A 21,207-nucleotide genomic window follows, 5' to 3' on the forward strand; every position below is an offset into this window, starting at 1 on the left:
CATGGACATTGAAATCACGCAGGACAATCAGTCTAAGGTGTTCCAATGCCCAACCTGACACGGCCTCCACCAGGGATGGCAGGCTGCTGGCCGATTCTTTTTTCATCAAAAAACCAAAGATAAAGTAAAAGCAAAGACAAGTCTTACCTTACAGTAATTATGTTTTGTTGTCATAATTATTACTTTGTTTGGTTTTTAATGTTTTTGCTGTTTTGCTGTTTTATTATCTGCACTATGTGATTATTTTTAAAAGGGAATCTTTTTTTGCCTTACATTTTGTACAATAATGAAAACGTCCTCTATTCTTAAAAAAATAAAAAGGTGTTCAGTCCTTTTATCTTGGTCACATCTAACTATGGGTCTGGCTATGGGGATGGTGGAGGCCAGATAATAATAATTTTTAATGAAATCCTAGTTTTACATTTAAAACGCTAGCTTATCAGTAGGCTGACATTAAATTGTTCAGTAATTTGTCAGTTTTTTGTCAGTATTTGGTCAGTTTTTTTGGAGTTTTGATCAGTAAAATCAGTATTTTTGACCCTCTGACTAGTTTCCACCCCTGCAGTTGCATCTGCAGCACATATGAAAAGAGGTGGAAGTTGAGAGAAATTGCTCAAGTTAATTTGGGTTGCTTTTTATCTTTGCTAAAGGTATAAAGATCTTTTGTCTTAGTTGTATGTGTTAGTCAAACCCAGAGACATTGGAGGATTGGGACTAAACATCAAACCAGCATTCCATATTTTATAGTAATAAATAAAAGTGCATTATATTCTGCTGATGGTTTATGCTTACAACTAAATTAAATTAAATTAAAACTGAATTTCTGGCTACTGAAGATTTACTAAGCAATAAAGAAAAATATATGGGCCTGGATATATAGGGAGATCCATGTGTTTAGGTAGCATGGCTTATTTACTAGCATTACTGAACGGTTGTGTTTATACACACCATCACGAAGGCTGCAATTTGGGTTGGCAATAAAAATTTGTACTTGTATAAGGAAACTCTTGTTTGGATTAACCATGCTGAACAACTACACTGTCACAATCTATAAAATTTAGTAGTTAATGAAAATGGTAAGACTGCGATCATACATTGATCCCATTGATTTCACAGACGTACCTAAAGTATAGTGTAGGTTTGCTGGGTAAAGTTGTATTGTTTTCTTGATCTGACTGCCATAAGTCTAAGGTATCAAAAGCATCCATCCAAGTATGAGAGTGATTATTTTTAACTCATTCTTATCTTTGTGATGGAAACTGGTAAAATGAATGTAAACGTAAGCAATCACTTATGGCATTGCATAAGAATTTTACCAATGGTTTGTGTTTACAACCAAATTTTGGACAATCCATTGTTTTATTAATATTCTAGCCAACTGGTATGGTGTGGTACATTGACTTACATTTGCAGAAAGCTATTTTCAAGTGAAAATTTTCTTTGATTTCCCCCCCCTCTCTGTACTAGACCAATGTGAAGGGTTTCTATCGCACTCTGATCAGTTTCTTGGCTCACAGTAGCTTAACGATGGTTGTCTTTGCACTTTCAATATTATCAAGTCTTACGCTAAATGAAGAAGTTGGAGAAAAGGTAAGTGTGCTGTCTGTTTTAAAATAAGGTTGTGCTTTACGCACAACATTTTTACAACGAATAATATTTTTGGCTGGATGTGGAATTACACCAGCATTTTGTTATAAGGGAAGTGTTGTGAGCCTGTTTTACTATGCGTATCTTTTTACAGCCCCATTACTGTAATTAACATTAGTTACTGCTACCACATTTCAGGTTTTAGGTTTGCCCAGATATAAATAGTTGCATTCTCTTTACAATGTAAAAAACAGAATTGTTTGTTTTAGCTTTTCCATTCCAGAAACATTCATCAGACTTTCCAGTTGATATTCAACATTCTTGTGAATGGAGATGGAACACTTACAAGGAAGTATTCTGTTGATCTGCTCATGGATCTCCTGAAGAACCCTAAGATTTCAGATTATCTTACAAAGTATGATTTACACAATACATTTATCAGTTTTTTTGTCAAATCAGGATATTTTTCAAGATGTTTTTCTGTATGCTTTTACATGTTACCTGTCCAAATAAATATAAATAAATATATAAGAGAATTGTAAGTTTTCAAGCTTTGAAAATTCTTTCCATGAAAAACTCCATCCAAATAGAACTTGCACAGCAGTGAGAAAGTTTTAGCCTTCTCTTTGTTTGCTGCGCTGATTTTCTATTTTCAGGGACTTCCTCACACAGAAGAATGTTTGAATATATGATCATCTGTCTGTTGGCAAGAGTACAGTCTAGGCCTACATTCCATTGTCTTTTCCTACAGCTCTGCACATTGAGGGTTCTTTGTGGTGAATGGATCAGCATTGTCCATGTACAAATGTGAAATTCTGAATATCATTATAAGACGTGCTTATCTGCAGCATTAAGAGGATGGGGCAAATTCTGTTTCCCTGAACTGAAATCTGTTGTTTTGCTTAAGTGGAATGGTCTTATTAAAATAATGAGTATTGGCTCTTTAACTCAGTGTGCCACGAACTGGATATTTGTCACCCAGATCCCAAATATTTCTTTGGTATGTACTTTCTGCAGATAGCATTTTTTACTACAGCAAGCCTTAGAATTAATGCATCTGTATCATGACCCATTAATTGTAACTAGTGCATCAATTAGAAATGGGTTATGAACAGTGAAAATGTTTCATGTGGACTTATATGAAATTCTGCTTTAGTACTTCAACCAAAACAGATACATTTCAACCAAAACAAATGAATTTCTATTTTATGTGTGCGCGCTGATGTAGGTATGAACATTTTAGATCATGCGTCAATCAAGTATTGGGCTTGCTTCATGGAAGGGACCCTGATTCTTCAGCAAAGGTAATTTTATAGTAATAAAATCCAGCTATGTAATTATAAATACCTTTATAGGATCCAGATATCATGCATTTCTTCATTAATTCCAGCTCACCCTTACTGTAAGAAATTAAAGCCAAGCCTTGGAATGTTGATTGCAGCTACAGATATTTACAGATGTTGGGCATTTAGGGTTGTGTTTCATTGCAACACCTACAGTGAGCTTAAACATAATTATAACTATGGCATATATCTCGTGTTACTGTTCTTTAAAAAAAACACTATTTGCAGAATAAACCATATCCCAGCTGTTTTCTAGGACAAATCTTTTTCATTGTACAAACCTTTCATTTACACATATAGTTACATAAGCATCTGCAGTTTTGTCCCAGGGAAGTCTCAATTGTATAGAAAATTGCATTTCTTTGAATAATACTTGTGGTATACCTGTGAGGAACATTCTGATGTTCAGTTTCTCTCTCCAAATTAGTAGATGTTTCCAAAAGACAAAAGTGAGAACTGTCTCTGGTGTATAGACCAGCTACCCATAGATCAGAAGTAGAGAAGAGTTTGCATACAGAAGATTCTAGGTTCAATCCAAAGTATTTCTATTTACAGGCTGAGTAAGATCTCTGCATGGTCAGAATAGCCAGCACTGATCAGTGTGATTCAGTATAAGGCAGCTTCATGTGTAATTTTCTGTTATTTCCTGCTGGAAAGGTAGGATTTTTGGTGGAGAAAACCAACATTTTCAGCTCAGCTCACTACCATTATTCGGGGGGAATAGGGGAAAACAATTTGTTAATGTTAATCCTTTGTTATAATACATAGGCATTTAAAAATGCTTTGCAGGAGAAATCTGAACCAGGCTTTGATACTGCTGTTACGAATGTTTTGCTTAACAAGGTAGAAAACACATGGAACTGATTTTTCCCCCTTTGGCCAGGTATTGGAGTTACTTCTTGCCTTCTGTTCAGTACCAGAACTCCGTCATGTCTTGTGTCAAGCAATCCTGGAGCCAAATATGGCAGGCTGTGGAAGCACAAGACTTGCATCTCGATCCAAGCCTTCAGATCCATCTGTTCTTCTAGTGCACTGGTCAAATCAGCCACTGGAAGCATCTGAAAACTGCTCCACTTTGGCCTTGGAGCTGTTTAGGGAGATTTTTGAGGTACCAAATTCTTTTAATATTGAGCTGTAATCATTTCTCAGTAATAGATTGGGATGCTTGCTCTGCTGTCAGCATTTTATTTGAGACAGTTACCAGTTTCACTTCTAGCCATTTTGTGGTGGATAAGCTGCACAGATTAGCAGGTCTAGCCTAGGTGTTGGCTGACTGCTGTGGCTGGCCAACAGGCCCCGTGATTCCTGCATAGCAGCTGGAAGCCTCCAACAGCCCAATGGGAAATAAATACAATTGGGCCAGAAGTGGTGAACTGCTGCCATTGGGGGAGGAGGGGACAGTTGGACGGCCCAGATGCATAAAGGGAGACCAGAAAGGCAGGTGAGGGAGGGAAGAAGCTGTGGGGACCATATGAGCCCATGGGGATGGGAGCCAAAGTGCCAGCCACGGCAGAGATGGACCTGACAGCTGAGGAAGAGCTAGACGAGGAAGCTGGGGAATGCTGCAAACAGTGGAGGTGGTAGCAGCGCAGATGGTCACAGCAGGAAGTACCCATAGGAGGAGCCAGCAGGGGAAAGCAACAGCAGTGCCAGGACCCAATGGGGAATACCAGCAGAGGAGTGCAGTGGGAACAGGAAGGCAAATGGGTTCCAAGGCCGGAGTGGCTCCAGTGTGGTGGATGAGGCTCGATGTAAGGGACCTGCAAGGAACCTTGTGGTGGAAACCAGGGGTGGGAATGCTGAGGACTAGCCACATGGCATTTGCGGATTGCAGCCATCTTAATAATGTCCTAGATACTGGGGAAGAAAGGACACCAGTGCAGGGGTTTGGCAGGAGTGGACTGAACTGGGAACTCAGGAGGTCAGGCAGCAGCTGTAATAAATAAAGTAGCCAAGGAGGAACAAGAGAGGGTGATTCTCACAGTTTTGGTGTGGCCCCCTGGTCTGAGGCTTTAGCAAGGGAAGTTACAACTGGTTTGTATGAAAACATGTTTGAGCCATTCAGAAATTGTTTCTAAGTAATTCCTAAGTGGCTGTATTGGATTTTATCTAGAGGAACACAACGTTTTTTGGATACTCCATTGAATTATTTCTAGATATTTTCATGGAGAAATCATAATTGGTAGGCAGATTTTATGTATCTGGCACATGGTGCCTTAAACTGTGAGCCGCCCTGAGCCCGTTCGTGGGGAGGGCAGGATAGAAATATAATAAATAAATAAATGTTTAGGTCTAAATTTCTCTACAGAAAGTGTAAAATATAACAGTTTAAAGTTCTGAGCCATGTTGCATTACATCATTGTAAGCAAATGAAACACCTGCATGAATACTAAGAATCTTTCAAAGAATGAAGGCTCCAAAAGACATGGAAATTGCAAGCTAGGGATTTTCCCTAAACTTGTGTACCTTATTAGGTATAAAGACATAAGTAAAGAGCAACTGTAAAATACACCTCTGAAATACAGCCATTTGGAACTAATCAAAATGAAACTATTTACTAGGGGTGTGTGATTCTCCCCCCCCCCCCTTTTTCCTTTTCAGTCTATTGAACCAGAATTTTGGGAGGGCTTCCTTGATCCCAATACCAGTGGAGTATTCAGATCCAGGATTCTTCAAAAATCGGTGTCTAATAAGGCCGAGAAGAAAAATGGGGGGGGGAATTGCACACTGTGGAGGCAGGGAGTACTGTGCTCCCTGTGGGCACAGCTGATCCTGGGCTGGCTTCTCCTGCAGCCCAGTTTAAACCGGGCTGCAGGAGAAGCCAGCCCCCAGCACAGTCAGCACAGAGCTTTTGGTTCCCTGCCGACCCAGCTGATCCTGGATCCCCAGCCCCAGGCTGAGCTGGTGGGAAGCTAAGAGCTCCATGTGGACACAGCTGATCCTGGTCTGGCTTCTGTAGCCCAGTTTAAACCAGGCTGCAGGAGAAGCCAGCCCTCAACCCTGATGGTGCAGAGCTCTCAGCTCCTCACCAACCCAGCTGATCCTGGGCTGACTTCTCCTGCAGCCCAGTTTAAATCATGCTGCATGAGAAGCCAGCCCCAAGCTGAGCTCCCCACTGGCACAGCTGATCCTCAGGCTGTGTTCTGCTGTCCATTTAAATTTTAAAGGGACTGCAGAAGACAGCCTGATGAACAGCTGAGAGGTGGGAGCAAACACAGCCTCTCCGCTGTTTTCAGATATACCCAATCATTCCCAAATGTACCTGGGATTTTTTTTCCCCCACAAGAAAACCGGAATACATTTGGGATGCCAAAATGTTCTCGAAAAATATCGAAAAGTTATTTTTGGGGTATATTTTCAGGTAGATCGAAATGCCCACCCCTACTATTTACATCTGTCTACTTGTTTTAATGCTCAGTAAAAACATTTTTTTTGTCAAAAATGTATCCCTGCATTTTATATTATTTCAGTTGCTGAGCAGTTTCACAGTCTACACTTAAACATGTTTCATATTCTTTTGTCTGCAGATTTTGCAAAAACAACTTGCAAAGTCTTTTTCTATAAACACATTTTACTCTTCAAACTAATTTCATTACTGAAACAATCACAGCCTATCTTCCTCACATACCAACTATACGCTTTAACATTGAAGTTCTTCAGATCTTCAGAATTCCCCTACTTAAATATTCAAATTGTCAGCTGCCTTATTTCTGAGAACTAATTAGAGTTTTAAGCTTATTTGGCAGTTCTTTTTTGGCAGCTGTTTCAATATTAGTTGCTGTAGATTTTCCAGCTTGTGTAGTCGTGGTCTTGGCATTGTAGAACCTGACATTTCGCCATTAGCTGTGACTGGCATCCTCAGAGGTATAACACAGAAAGATGGAGTCAAGGTAAGAAGAAAATTGGTAGGCAGGTAATTTATATCTATTCCAGAAGGTGGGGTAGGACTGATCTTGTAGGAGTCCCCCAGGCTATGAACATGCTAATAGAGGAGCTTTCCTGAGGAGGTTCTGTTTCCTGAGGAGAACAAACATCAGGTTCTACAATGCCAAGACCATGGCCACACAACCCGGAAAATCTACAGCAACTAATGAACTCTGGCCGTGAAAGCCTTCAGCAACATATTGTTTCAATATTGCAAACATATCTTAACAGGCTATCCTAACAGGCCCAGAATATACTGACTTGTGATTATCACAAAGCAGTATGGTGGCACTAGCTGGGGCTGAGGGTTGAAATAAATTTCCCCTCCCCCATAGTTCTCATTCTGTAAGATCTCAAAGGCTTGAACAGAATAACCCTCTACTCCACCTTGATAAGTTCTCAGTGTTTCTTGGAGCATGATCTGTACTTACAGGCTGTGTTTTCAGGAAGGGCATCCTTGTTAATTTAGGAAGTCATATTTTTTGGCATAACTGGTGATTCTGTTAAGTGTATACCTTTGTTTACTGCAAGAATCCTGGTTTACTGCTTTTAAGCTTGACATTTAAGCTACAGGGCTTCCTGGAGGATGCTTCAGTCCTAGATCCTTTCCAGTCCGGCTTTCGCCCTGGTCATGGGATGGATACGGTGTTGGTCGCCCTGACTGACGACCTCCAAAGGCATCTGGATCGAGGCAGTGTGGCAGCACTGTTATTGCTTGATCTGTCGGCCGCATTTGATACGGTCGACCACCAGTTGCTGACCCACTGCCTCGCCGACGTGGGGATTCAGGGGCTTGCCCTTCACGGTTCGGTTCGGGGTTGGGACTCCCTCTCCTGACCTTCGATGGGGCGCCTCTGGTGCCAGCATCGAGGATTAGGAGTTTGGGTGTGCTCTTGGACTCCTCTTTAATGATGGAGGCCCAGGTAGCAGCCACTGCCAAGTTGGCCTTTTATCATCTTCGGCTGGCTCGGCAGTTGGTTCCCTTCCTTGACTGCGATGACCTGGCCACAGTGATCCACGCGACGGTCACCTCGAGGCTGGACTACTGTAACGCTCTCTACTTGGGGCTGCCTTTGTCGCAAATCCGGAAGCTGCAGCTAGTGTAGAATGCGGCAGCCAGGCTGCTGATGGATCTCTAGGCGAGACCATATCCGGCCTGTGCTGAAGGCGCTGCACTGGCTGCCAATAGCGTACCGGATTTGCTTCAAAGTGCTGGTTCTTACCTTTAAAGCCCTCTATGGCCAGGGTCCGTCATACCTGAGGTACCGCCTTTCCCCATATGTTCCCCCAAGGGCACTACGGTTGGGGGACCAACATCTTTTGGTTACACCAGGCCCCAGGGATGTAAAACTCACTGTGACCAGGGCCAGGGCCTTTTTGGTGGTGGCTCCTACCTGGTGAAATGAGCTCCCAGAGGAGATCCGGGCCCTGCAGGACCTTGTGTAGTTCCACAGGGCCTGCAAGACGGAGCTCTTCCGCCAGGCTTTCAAGTAGAAGCCGCTACCACCATTGCGCCGCTACCGCAAAGTGCGGGGATGTCATCGGAGTGCATGATGGCCGAAGGCAGCATTGTCTTGGAATTTGCTTTGTTGTTCTGGGTCCATCTTCCAGAACCCATCTTGGAATTATGAACTTTCAGAGCACCAGCACTTTATTGTAATTTTGTATTGTTTTATTCTGCTTTTAACTGTTTTATCATGGCTTTGTGCCCTTATTGTTAGCCGCCCTGAGCCCGTTGGGGAGGGCGGGATATAAATTTGAATAATAAATAAGTTTCCTTTTATCTTTATCATTTGATGCTGGGCTTTTTCAGTGGTTGTGCCTTGCCTTTGGAATCCCCTTCCCTGTGAGGCTGGCCTGGCTTCCACCTTGTGCTCTTTTAGGCGCCACACTAAAATATACATTTTTACTTAGACTTTTAAATAAGAGATTTTATCTTTTATATGTTTTATGTCTGCTTCTGGCCACTTTATCTACATCATTTTAGGTAGCTAGCTAAGTATATTTTATACTGTGGTGCACTGGCTTGTTTCAATGGCTGTTTTCTGGTGGTTTTGTTTCATTATCTTAGTTGTAAGTTGTACTACAGCAATTCTTCATGGGATCCCTACGGAAATTAACAAATCTTAGGAAACAAATGGATACAGTGATTTTAGTACTTTAAGTAACTCCTCCCCACTTCCAGTGGCTTCTGACAACAAACAAAAAGTTGATTTATACTGCTTATTCTGGATAAAATACCAGATCCTAAATTTCTCCCCCAGACCCTTAAAAATAACAGGCATCAAACGTAACATTTAAGGAACTGGTAGCTGGCCGTGAAGCACAATGGTCATATTTGAATGCTCATTCAAGTGCATTATGTGTAGATATCATAAATTGCCTTATGCTGTTTTTATATATTTTTTTCTTCTTTCAGACATTTGTGGGGGGGTTTTGCATAGGTATCAGGGGGAGAGACATTAGTTAATGAGCTTTTTATCTTCAGTCTGTGATCCAGTCAGTATAAAGGCTTATTATCCCAATGAGAACTGGGGTCCTTGATGCCAGGGTAGGATGTTGCCTGTTCTTGAGGACCTGCCCAGTGCATATTTTTCATTTCTTAAAAAAGGCTTCATGCCAGTCTTTTTCACATGAACAGCCATTTCCTGTTCAATATGGAACTGTATACATTATTAAAACAAAAAGTTGTGGTGGCAGGGTAGGTGGGATCCTAGAATAACTAGAGTGTAGAGGGAACGGTAGGCAAATATATTAAAAGGGCTTCTTGGAGATGTTTTACAGAAAAGGAAATGATGAAACTGTACACTTACCAGTAGTCCAGTATGAACCATGCACAGACTTCTGACAGTACACTACTAAAGCCAATGAAATCAGTGAGCTTAGAAGGATGTAACTGTGCTTAGGATTTCACTGTAAGACAAGTTGGGTGTTCCTGTGTGCCACTTTCTAATGAAGGACCTGTAACGAACAGTGATCAGGCTGCAGAAACTTTATGGATTACTACTCCACACATCATTTATCAGTAATGTTAGGACTATATTTTCAGATATGTAAAAGGGCTTTTTACACTGGCTCTTCATTCTCTTGCTTTGAATTTTGAAGTGTTCCTTAATTATAAAAACTTACCTTTGATCTAGTTGTTTTGTTCAGTCACACAGTCGAGTCCACCTTGATCTAGTAATTGCCTTTGCATGTGTAACCAAACATTTGATTTGATCAGGAGAATAATTTGGCAGCCATAAAATAATGCAATGAAGCTAAAGAGTCCACAACATCGAAAGAGGGTGTTTGTCATGGAGCTTGAGGTGAAGAATGAATGTATTGTTGGACCTAGAAAATTGATCTCAGGAAGAAGTAGGATAATTTATTAATCTATAAGTTGATACCAACAAGCATGAAAATGTTTCCGTTACAGGATGTTATTGATACAGGTCATTGTGCTATGGCTGAACGCTTTGTGGATCTTCTTTTGCCTGTCCTCCTTGACCAACTTCATGTTCTGGATAATTCTCTAGAAGATGTGTTGCTGAAGAAAAAATGTGAAAAAATTGTGAAAGCCATTGACATCCTGATAAATATCCTTGATGCAAACTTCTTGTACCAATAAGCATACTGTGAAACCGCAGTTAACGCCTGCATCTGATAACCTTGTTGAAATGCCTTGAATTAGGTTGTAAGTATGGAAGCTATAGGAAACCATTTTAAAAAGAAATGTTTTAGGAAGAAAAATGATCTCTCACCAGTGTTATACTTTGACTGGGCAGTATACATAACAACATTATCAAGCCATGTTCCCCCCTGCCCTCCCACCGGGGAAGGAAGCCTTCCACTGTCACGCACCTGGTGTTGGGTTGTGCCCCTCAGAGGCCTCAGGATGGGGAGGGAAGGGGGGTTAAATCACTCAGCTCCTCCTCCTCCAAGCCAGAATACCCTCTGACACAATGTTGGTCTCCAGAGTTTTTCGACCTTGGCCTCTTCATTAGAGCCTCCTTTTATACCCTCCTCCTCCCTCTTGTGGGCTTAACTCACCCTCCCGCAGTGGGACCAGTCCCTGCCCATCTCCCTCAGACCTTTTCCATTGGCAGAGGCCACCTCTCAGGCGACAGAGGGCTCTGCCTTCCTGTCTCACGTCTCCTGTCCCGTGCCAGGTGTTCTCCATCCCCAGCAGCAACCTGGCCTCACGTCTCCTGTCCCGTGCCACTTCCGGTGCTGCAGCCAGTCTCCCTGGGTCCACCCACCCCCTTTCTGGCCTCCCCTCCTGCTTCCCACCAGCTGTGTTGCCTCTTCTGGTCCTCTCTGCCTTGTCTCAGCCATTGCTGTCTCTTGCCAGCCCTGTAAGTTTTCTTGTCAGGGCCGGTGGGCTCACCTGGGGGTCGGGCACAGGTGGTCTAGGGAGGCGGTTGTCAGGACCATGGCTGGTGAAGCAATGGTGCTCAGGGCGTTATCCTCCCGCAGCTTGCTGCCAGCCCCAGACAAACATTAAAAATAACTTTAGGAAGTTGTAATGTATTTGATCAAGTTTCCATAAGGGCTGTCTTATAGCTTACAGTAGATACATTTGTTTTTGTGAGTAGCTGGCTTGGCTTGGGGCTGAACAATATACATAAGAAGAAGAGAAATGGGTCCATAGATTTGCAGATACATTGGAGGGCCAACAACAGCTGGAGCTACTTAGGTTGCTTCTCTAGCTGAACATAAATAACACAATTTTTGTTTTCTTGCTTTGTGGTCTTTACCAAGAGGTACATCCGGTAAACTTAGTGGCCTCCAAGTGTGAACTGACCACAAACTTCAGAGCTATGTAATGATGTGCAGACAGCTTATCTGAAGTTCAGACAAATCAAGTGTAGACTTAGATAACTGGAAATTATTCTTTGTTAATTTTTAAACTGAGAGTATATTGGTGGTGTCAGTGCTTATGAAGTTCATTGCTTTTAACCTGTTGTAGTTAACAACTACAGATGTAAAATTTTTGGAAATGCTGAAGACATGGAAAATAATTACAAGGAAAAATGACATATATGCAAAGCTTACTTTTCTATCAAACAAATCATATGTTCCTGCTTTCACATAAAATGCATCATCTATAACTTTAGCATATAAAATTGGCATAGTTAGAGAATTTAACAATATAAATGCCTTAATGTTCTACAAACAAATATACTCCACAAACTAAAGGGATAATAGAGAGCTGATTTAAAGTTGTGCAGAAGTGTGTGTGAGGGGTTTTTTTTTCTGATGTTTTCCTCCCCTCCCCTGGCCTTCATACCTTTCATCGCAACTAACTATGGATCTAAGTGCAAAGATTTTCCTGCTAAATTAAGAGCTTTACGAAGTATCTCTTTTTCTTTTCACTCAAATATGACTATTAATTTGTGAACTGGCACGTAACATATTTTTATGTAATATCTTACAAATCAAAGAGTCTACTTCCTTAACAGAACATACCGCTTTGTGCAGATGACATATTAAAAGCACATGTCACAAAGGTTCTAACAGCTAGCAAATGTACCGACTTGATAGAACACCATTTCACCTGCAGTGGGATTGACTTTGGCTTTGGGGCAAAGTTAATAGACTCTGAAATGAGGTAAGAAAAGTAAAATCACAGGTCTGATCAAATAATTCTGAATTCTGGTTCCATTGAAGGATGAATTTCGATAGAACATTGATGAACCTTAGTAGCTGGCAAGATTTCAGACTGCTTTTCAATTTAAAAAGCTCTCTAAGTGTTCTTAATAAAAATAGCAAATTTTTTAAAATGCCCTTTAAAAACATGAAAATACCCCACCTAAAATTAAATTATAGCATCAATGTCTGTTCGTGTGTGTTTGAAGTGCTGTCAAGTTGCTTCTGACTTATGGCAACCCTATGAATTAACGTTCTCCAAAACTTCCTGTTATTAATACCCTTGCTCAAGTCTTTCAAACTGAGGGCTGTCCAGGCTTCCTTGAGTGAGTAAACCCATTTCATTTTGGGTCTTCCTCTTTTCCAGCTGCCTTCAACTTTTCTAGCATTGTCTTTTCCAGTGACTCTTGTCTTCTCATAATGTCACCAAAGTATAATAGTCATTTTAAGCTTCTAGGGTGAGTTCAGTTTTGATTTGTTTTACAACCCTCTTATTTTCTTTTTGGCAGCCCACAGTAAGCATTAAACTCTCCTCTGAATCAGTTTTCTTCCTGTCAGCTTCCTGTCCATCTTTAACACCATACACACTGATGGGGGATACCATGGCAAGAATTATCTTGGTCTTGATTGCCAGTGGCACATCCTTACACATAAGAATATTTTCTAGCTTCTTCATGGCTGCCCTTCCCAGTATGAATCTTCTGATTTCTTTGACGATGGAGGCAAGGAATAGAAAATCTTGAACGATTTCTTCATTGTCAACCTTGAAGTTGCATTACTAGGGGTGTGCACACACACAAAAATCAGTATTTTTTGGATTCGGGTATACCAAAAAATATTGGTATATACTGATATTCCCGAATCTCAATATTGGTATGATATTGGGATTCAGGAAATAATCAGTATTGCTGAATTTATTCGAATCCATACCTTCCTTCCCAGAGTCACGCTGCAGTAGCACTGCACCTCAGCAACTGAAGGGAGCACATTTAAAGAGACGGTGGTTTAAAGTTTAAATACCTTCCCTTACTTCCCTGAGTTGTGCCACTGTGGTGGCATGCCTCAGCAAGGGAAGGTATGTCTCTTTAAATACCTTCCCTTTCCTTGCTGAGGCATGCTGCTGCTACAGCGTGACTCAGGGAGGGAAAGGAAGGTATTTAAACTTTAAATAACTTCCCTCCTTTAGTTGCGTCTCAGTGGCAGCAATGGAAGGGATGTCTCTTTAAATAGCTTCCCTCATTGAGATGTGCCGCTGCTGTGGCGTGACTCAGGGAGGGAAGGGACAGTTCCCTTTAAATGGCTTTTGCGAATCCAAATCGCGTGCATGTCTTCCTTTCCCAAGTTGTGGCAGGGGCACGCATCAGCAAGTGAAGGGATCACCACATATGTAGTACAATAAAACTTTACAGAGCTATTGTCTGAAATTGCTATATTCTGTAGCTAAGAACTTGTAATTCTTGTTTTAAGCCAACTTCAATTTAGAAATTTCCCTTTGCTCATTATTACAAAGAAACCTCTTTTTCATAAAAAATACACCCTATTGGAATGATTTATTCCTTAAAATATATCCCACTTTTACAAGCTTACATTAATAGTTAAAACATCCCAAGCTGAAAACAAAAGATTCGATGGTAGAAGCTTTTGATATGTACACTGAATGTGGTTTTTTGTCACTTTTCTAGCAAACTTGCTGCTGATGTAGTATTAAAAACACTGGATCTTATGAGCAAGCTTAAGCAGCTGGTTCCTAGTATGGAAGTCAGTTTTTACAAAGTTCTTCAGGTAAGTTTTGTGTCTAAATCATTGAGATAATGTGTGTTTGAGTGGTGGCTCTCAGTTCTAGCAAGCTATAAATATTTGTGGTCAGTCATAGATTTTGAAAACATGTGTACTATAGCTTACTTTTCCCAAATAGTTCAGAGAGAATATATTTATGAAAATCATGTAGATAAAATATGAGGTCACACCAACCCCCAGTTCAAATAATAACTCTAGTCTGATGTAAAAATGAAATTGAATTAAAGATTGTTTATGGTGCAGTGGTGTAACTGTATCAAAACAGTATCTAGTTTCTGTAATGTACACCATTGTTGTTTCCCGTGGTAGTGAATGAACAGATCTGGCAACTTTCACTTTAATTCTTGGGTGTAAGGAACAACAAAGATGATAAGGGGTATGTGCTAATCTTTTCACTGGAAAAAGTACTTGTGATCAGTAAAATCTAGTTTTCTATCATAAGAGTACATAGATACAGTGAATGTATAAATCATTTTATTTTTATGTGCTTCCCTTTCCTGCTGTCTGTCTTTATAAAGAAACTAATTCTATGAACTAACAAGCAATTTGTGTCTAGGATCAACATTTGGTTTCGCCTTTGGCTTTTGCTTTAACTTCAGACCACAGAGAACAAGTTCAAGCGGGACTCAAAATACTCTTTGAAGCGGCCCCATTACCAGATTTTCCTGCCATAGCGTGAGATTCTTTCTTTCACATTAATGTTTGTTTTACTGTTTTCCTGAAGCGTTTACTGTTGCTGATAGTTTTTGGCCCTACATCCTTCTTAAACATTATTGTATATACTTTGTCATTACATGTCCTTACTCCTGAATGCATCTTTCTTTTGTGAATGTTTGTTCCCCAAATAGGCTTGGGGAAAGCATTGCAGCCAATAATTCTTACAGACATCTGGAAGCAGAGCATGTACCTAAAAGGAGCCACATGCAGGCGGCTACAACTTGTGTTAATTCAAAGAAGGGTTCTACTGTTTGTCCTCCAAATGAAGATGCTGCAACTTTCAACATTCAGGACCTGATACAGAAACTTCAGTCAGGCCTGGAGGTTAATGGCTTTTTTTAACACATATCTTGTAGGATAAAAGCATCTTTTTCTTGGCTAATATAAATGCAATGAAGTCTGTTCCAATCTGCTACGATCAAGTCACACCAGTTTCTGTAGAATTCATTGAACAAAGGAAGGGTGAAGTTGTACAAAGTCAAACTGCTAGGAAGATTGGAGACAGCCCTTCAGTATGAGACTTGAACCTACCAACAGCCGGGGATTCAGTCCACTGAAATGAGGTTATGATTGGGTGGCTCAACTTGTGCATATTGGAGTTACATTCTAAAGGTACAATAGGTAGAAACGTGCCCAGAAAGCCAACCATTTCCTATTTGGATCTGACAACACGTCCAAAAGCAAAAATACATGCTACAGAAGCAGCAGCACTGACAGTTGATAAGAAGTGACGGGGAGGAAGTTGCTGAGGTAACATAATGAGAATCCTAAGCCCGTGAACACTTAATTATGTGATAGAAGCAAAGAGGGCATTCTTCGGTCTGCATTTGTAATAAAGAGTCGGCCTATTAGTTTGTTTAAATATTGCTGGAAGATTAGGCATTTTCCCCTTCATAAAGATACTGTCCAAGAACACACATTAATAAGATCAGTGACTTCCAGTGAGTATCAACTTGTAAAAGGGATGCTTCTAGTGCCTTGAAGTATGTTTACTATAGAGCCGTCTGTATGCTAATAAGATAAAAGATAAATATTTCTGTTTTCAATGCAACATTTATGCTGAGCAGAGAGGACTATTTATAGAAAAATGTCAATGCAATTACATGGATTCAATTAACACTTTCCTTGAACACAGTTAGGGAGCTGCGGTGGCTCAAGTGGTTAAGACGCTGAACTGCAGGCTCTGGAAGGTCAGTAGTTCAGCAGTTCGAGACCCGGGTCCCTCATGACGGAGTGAGCTCCCGTCTCTAGTTCCAGCTCCTGCCAACCTAGCAGTTCGAAAGCAAGTGTGAGGATATCTGAGATAATGGCTGTATATGAGCAGAAACTATCTGCATTAGCAGTGAGTATGTGTTTAATATGCATATTTGTTTTATGTGCATGTTTTCTGCTATCTGCAATTATTTTTTTCTGTTTTTAGTCCAAAGAAACTAGATTGCAAGACCTTTTGGAAGCAAAGGCATTAGCTCTTGCCCAAGCTGATAGACTCATTACCCAGTATCATTGTCAGCGAGCTCAAGCTGAGTCAGAGGTGGGTAAAACCTGAAATAACCACATGCAAATTAATTTTTTCACAGACACCAGTCCAAGATGGCTTATTATTATTATTATTTTTTAAGTCTGTTAAAACTTTCCTAAGGCCATCTGGTTTTGCATATCTGTAGTGTCCTCAGGGTTAAGTTGCTTTGCAGTGTGGACAGTCCAAATTTTAAGCCTTAATGTATTAAATAGGCATTAGCATTAAAAATGGGAGCTACTGATCCAAAACAGTTCCAGGTAGTCAGCTGAGTTGGTCTGAAGCAGCAGAACAAATTTAGAGTCCAGTGGCACCTTTAAGACCAACAAAGGTTTATTCGACATATGAGCTTACATGTGCATGCACATGAAATTGAATGCACACCATTCCAATGTATTTGAAAAAGTATGCGTGCACGTGAAAGCTCACACCTTGAATAAACCTTTGTTGGTCTTAAAGGTGCCACTGGGCTCTAAATTTGATCCAAAATAGAATTCCCAAAGACCAAATGTAGTTACATAAGACATGTGTGTTATGGAACTGAACAACAAATTCTTAAGCCCTCCTAATTTTCTCTACCTTTTTAAAAAGGTTAGAACCCTGGCTTCTATGTTGAAGGATGCCGAACGCAAAAATGAAGATCTTGACGCATTATTGAAAGCACAGCAGGTAGAATCTGAACGAGCCCAAAGTGATATTGAACAACTATTTCAACACAATAGGAAGCTGCAAACTGTAGCCGAAGAACATGAGATACTTAAAAGATCTTCTATTGACCTTCTTCAAAAGTAAGGCATTAAACTGCTGTGAAAGATGCATAATAAAACACACACCCCTCTGAAAATCTGCACTCACTGAGTCTGTGTGTGTGTTAAAAATCCTATGATTATAAAATTGATATGAGATACTAATTTTTGATTTATTTACCTGTGTGGGTGTTGGGAGCAGATGTAACTTATGTAAAATATACTGCTGTCTATATGATGTAGTCTCTCAGGAAGCCACCTTAAACAGGTTGCAGGGTAGGAATGTTATGAATAAATAACACGTTGGTTTGAGTCTTTGGCATGGCTGCCATGAAACATTAAATCTTAGCATGTACCTTGTGATAGTCATTATCTGTGTTCAAATCTGATCAGGGTTTCATTGGAGACTTTTACTGATTGATCTGTGTTATCCACGTGCAAATACATATGTGAATGAGTCTCATTGGAAACCTCTAATTTTGCAAATAGACAGGTTAGCACATGGCACTAATGAAAACAAATCACATAACACTAATTCATTTTGATGATCACACTTTAAACTTTACAGGCATGAAAGCACTGAAAGGCAATATAAAGATCTGCAGGTGACATGTAACTCTTTAAATAAACAGCTAGAGACAATAAAAAGGCAGAAAGAATCACTCGAGCAACAGAATGACAAGTAAGTTCAGCTCCTCCCTTTAATAACTTTTTAAAGGTGCTTATTTTTGTGGGGTCGCAGTAAATATTTCAGTTTTTATTTGACCTAGCTTGTTAATGTACTGAGTATGTTTTAAAGTGGATATTTCATGGTTTGATCTTGGTTTTTCTCAAAAGTTTTGTAATGTGGTACTAGTTTGAATGTTAGACTGAGACCTGTAAGACGCAGGTTCAAATCCCCACTCTCTGGCTGAAATTCAGGCCAGTCATTTAGCCTAATCTACCTTGCAAGGTGACTGAGTGCTCAGTGGAAAGAGAGCAGAACTGTGTGTGTTGTCATGAGTTCTTTGAAGGAAGATTGGGATAAAAATATGATAGCTATAAGATGGTCATATGACTGTGCAACAAAAATTAAATATTAATGCTCTGAAGTTTATTTTTGATGTATACTATAATACTTTAGAGCATTTTGAATTTATGACAAAGGTATAGCAGTATTTAATATTTGTTTTTTCCTTTTTGCTTGCCTGACCCACAGCCAAACCCTAAGGGAGAGCTTAGTTGCTAGGTACTTTGCAGACTCACAGATGTATTCCATTATAGAAAGAGGGTGATAAATGCTAATACTTTATTTACCTTTTTAATAAAGCTGGATATGCCTGTTCTGAGAATCTGTAAATCTTTCTACAACATTCTGCAGTTCATCTTTTTGATCAATAGCTATGACAGCCGAGTGCCTGTTATTTCATTCCACTTGAATGGAAAGCCTGCCATCTTAAACCTAATCTTTCTTAGGAGCAAGCATATGCACGGTTGTCTTTCTCTAATACTGACTCTTATACTTGTCATTCTTCTACCATGTAATCTTTATCAGTATCTAAACTAGAGACAAGTTTGGAGGCAATAATAAAAGAGAATCCCGCTGTTTTTCTTGCAAAATAAATCCTATTGTTGTTAAGTGGAGAATAGCACCCCTTAAATTTCACAATATTTGCTCCTCTTTGGGACAGTTACTTTCCCTTAAAAACTGAAATTGCTCTTAATCATTTCCATTGCTTTTTTTTTTAAAAAAGAACATATATATACCTTTTATTCACAAAACTGGACTCTTCAGTCACACTAGGCCTAGTCCAAGAACACAGTAGTCTTCTAATCTGGACCTCCCTCTCTAGCTATTTGTTCCTGTCGGTAGAAGTCAAAGCCTTCTCACACCTTGCTGTGCACAGATCACTTGAAAGATTATCTGTGCGCTCTACATGGATGGACTTTCCCAGGCCTGCTCCTTGACAGGCAGAGACTGCCAGGATGTGGGCAGAACAGCAGTGTCTTTACTGACTGCTAGGGAGGACAGGAGTAAGTGGCATGGCTTTAATCACCTGCTGGTTTCAAAAATTGTAAGACCTGTTGTACCATTTTAATATATTGTGACTGGAAGCTGGAGGATTGGAAGATGAAAGAGGGGCAGAGCTTGCCCCTTGGACAATTCCTGAACAATGATTAGGGGCAGGGGAAGAGGTATAATTAGTGTGGAAACGTATAACGAAGAGAGTGGATTTTTAAATGTTCCTTTCCAATATATTTTTCTCTTGTCAGTTTGGGATACATTCAATACTCCAAAGCTGTCGCCACTTAACTATGCCATGCCACTAAAAGCAAGATGGTATTCCATTTGAGTTCAGCATTAGAGGTGCCATAAAAGTATCATCCAGAATATCATATACACCAGGGGTCATTTCATAGAAAAAGAGGTGCAGGAGCTCATTAGCATAACTCATTAGCATAACTTATTTGCATATTCCACATACCCTGACATCACTGGAAGTGTGTCAGAAGGCAACACCCACCGCTCAGGCTCCACTGGACTGTTTTGGATTGCTAGCTATTGCGGGGGTGTGTGTGTGCAGATCTGTCCTCGCAGAGGAGGGAGAGCTTGTACCTGAACAAAACTTGGTCTTAAAGGTGCCACTGGACTGTTTTGGACCGGGGGGCTGGGGGGGGGCTCTGCAATTTACCTGGCTGCTTCTTGCTCTGACTGAGGGCTGCTGGGAGCAGGGGGTGTGGCTTGTTGCATGTGCCCGCCCCTGGGCTCTTTGCTGCCGGAGCTCCGCTCCTGTGCACTCCTGCAGGAAATGACCCCTGATGTACACATACATACATATCTGATTTTCTTTCAAACATAGTCTTAAATGTTTTTAAAGTTTTTTTAAACTTATCCAAGCATCTAAAAACAATTCTAGGGTTGGATTCAAGAGTTGTTAAATGGAAAGGGGACACAGTTGTCTCTGGTGCCATTTTTTTAAAAAAAGCCTTAATCACCAAATGATTTTTTTTTCTTTAAATATGGACATTTTTAAACAGTATGAGGAAAAATCAGGTTTGTGTAAACTTCCTTGTTCTAAGGCAGCAATTCATATTGAATTTCCTCTTGTCATTCAGAGGGTGATGTACATTCCTAGGCTTCTATGCAGTAGGAATAGATAGGAATATAATACATTCAGATCCCTGTAGGTATCCCAGAATTAGACTTTTAGTGTTTCCTGGCATACTTATTTGAGGGTGGGGGAAACCCCAACTGATGATTTTGTCGATAGGGAGAAGGGGAATGGCTTATTCTGCAGCATTTTACAGTTGAATCATAAGATAAGATCTATGGTTATTTTATGTGACTGTCTTTTATGACTGTCAAATCGACTACTGAAGTAAAAGAAGAAACACCAGTTTTCAAGAAAGTGAAGCTGAGTTAATATGCCATTGTTTTAAAATAGGAGTGTTATTTTATGTCCAAATGTCCATTGTATTCTAGATAATACAATGGTAGGCAAACGTTACTGTAATACACTGATGAATGATGGAAACTTCTCACATCTTTGTTCTTCGGTGGAACTTTAATTTTTGTACCTTTCAATTTTTCAGAACTGTATCTCAGCTGCTAGAAACTGAAGAGCGTAGAAAAGAATTACACAAACAGCTTCAAGATAAAGAGGGAAAAATATCAAGTAAGTTACTGTTGAAGTATGCCAGCCTCTCTCATCTTCATCAGGACAAACACAGACTGGAAAATATTGCTATTCTGTTTTCTGTGTCAGCGTCAGGTCTGAAGGACAGCCCATTCCCAAACATGCATAAAAACTGTAGCTTCTTTAAGTGTATCCCGTAATTACTTTTGCTTAAGAAGTTGTAATTGCATTGCTTTTGCATAAGTAATGCTACCCATTTTTGTTCTAATAAGCTATACAATCCAAAGTCATTTTCTTAGGTACTTGCTGAAGTTTGGACAGTAGCCTGT

At 40.2% G+C, this 21,207-nt stretch overlaps 1 protein-coding gene across 1 annotated transcript in view; it reads left to right on the forward strand.

The window, feature by feature from the left end:
- Window positions 1-21,207, forward strand: part of KIAA1524 (KIAA1524 ortholog) — a gene marked incomplete at its 5' end in the record, with an annotated part of 31,026 nt that overhangs the window by 6,397 nt on the left and 3,422 nt on the right. The window contains 15 exons of the mRNA XM_015420946.1: window positions 1,468-1,590; window positions 1,857-2,002; window positions 2,816-2,891; window positions 3,814-4,038; window positions 10,273-10,432; window positions 12,306-12,447; window positions 14,168-14,267; window positions 14,839-14,957; window positions 15,131-15,323; window positions 16,143-16,147; window positions 16,272-16,341; window positions 16,420-16,530; window positions 17,107-17,303; window positions 17,830-17,943; window positions 20,835-20,917. Coding sequence (XP_015276432.1) covers window positions 1,468-1,590; window positions 1,857-2,002; window positions 2,816-2,891; window positions 3,814-4,038; window positions 10,273-10,432; window positions 12,306-12,447; window positions 14,168-14,267; window positions 14,839-14,957; window positions 15,131-15,323; window positions 16,143-16,147; window positions 16,272-16,341; window positions 16,420-16,530; window positions 17,107-17,303; window positions 17,830-17,943; window positions 20,835-20,917 — 1,864 coding nt within the window. The remainder of the gene's footprint in view (window positions 1-1,467; window positions 1,591-1,856; window positions 2,003-2,815; window positions 2,892-3,813; window positions 4,039-10,272; window positions 10,433-12,305; window positions 12,448-14,167; window positions 14,268-14,838; window positions 14,958-15,130; window positions 15,324-16,142; window positions 16,148-16,271; window positions 16,342-16,419; window positions 16,531-17,106; window positions 17,304-17,829; window positions 17,944-20,834; window positions 20,918-21,207) is intronic.

The sequence above is a fragment of the Gekko japonicus genome, unplaced genomic scaffold, assembly GCF_001447785.1.
Source record: "Gekko japonicus isolate JY-2015 unplaced genomic scaffold, Gekko_japonicus_V1.1 scaffold2936, whole genome shotgun sequence".
NCBI classification, from domain to species: Eukaryota; Metazoa; Chordata; class Lepidosauria; order Squamata; family Gekkonidae; genus Gekko; species Gekko japonicus.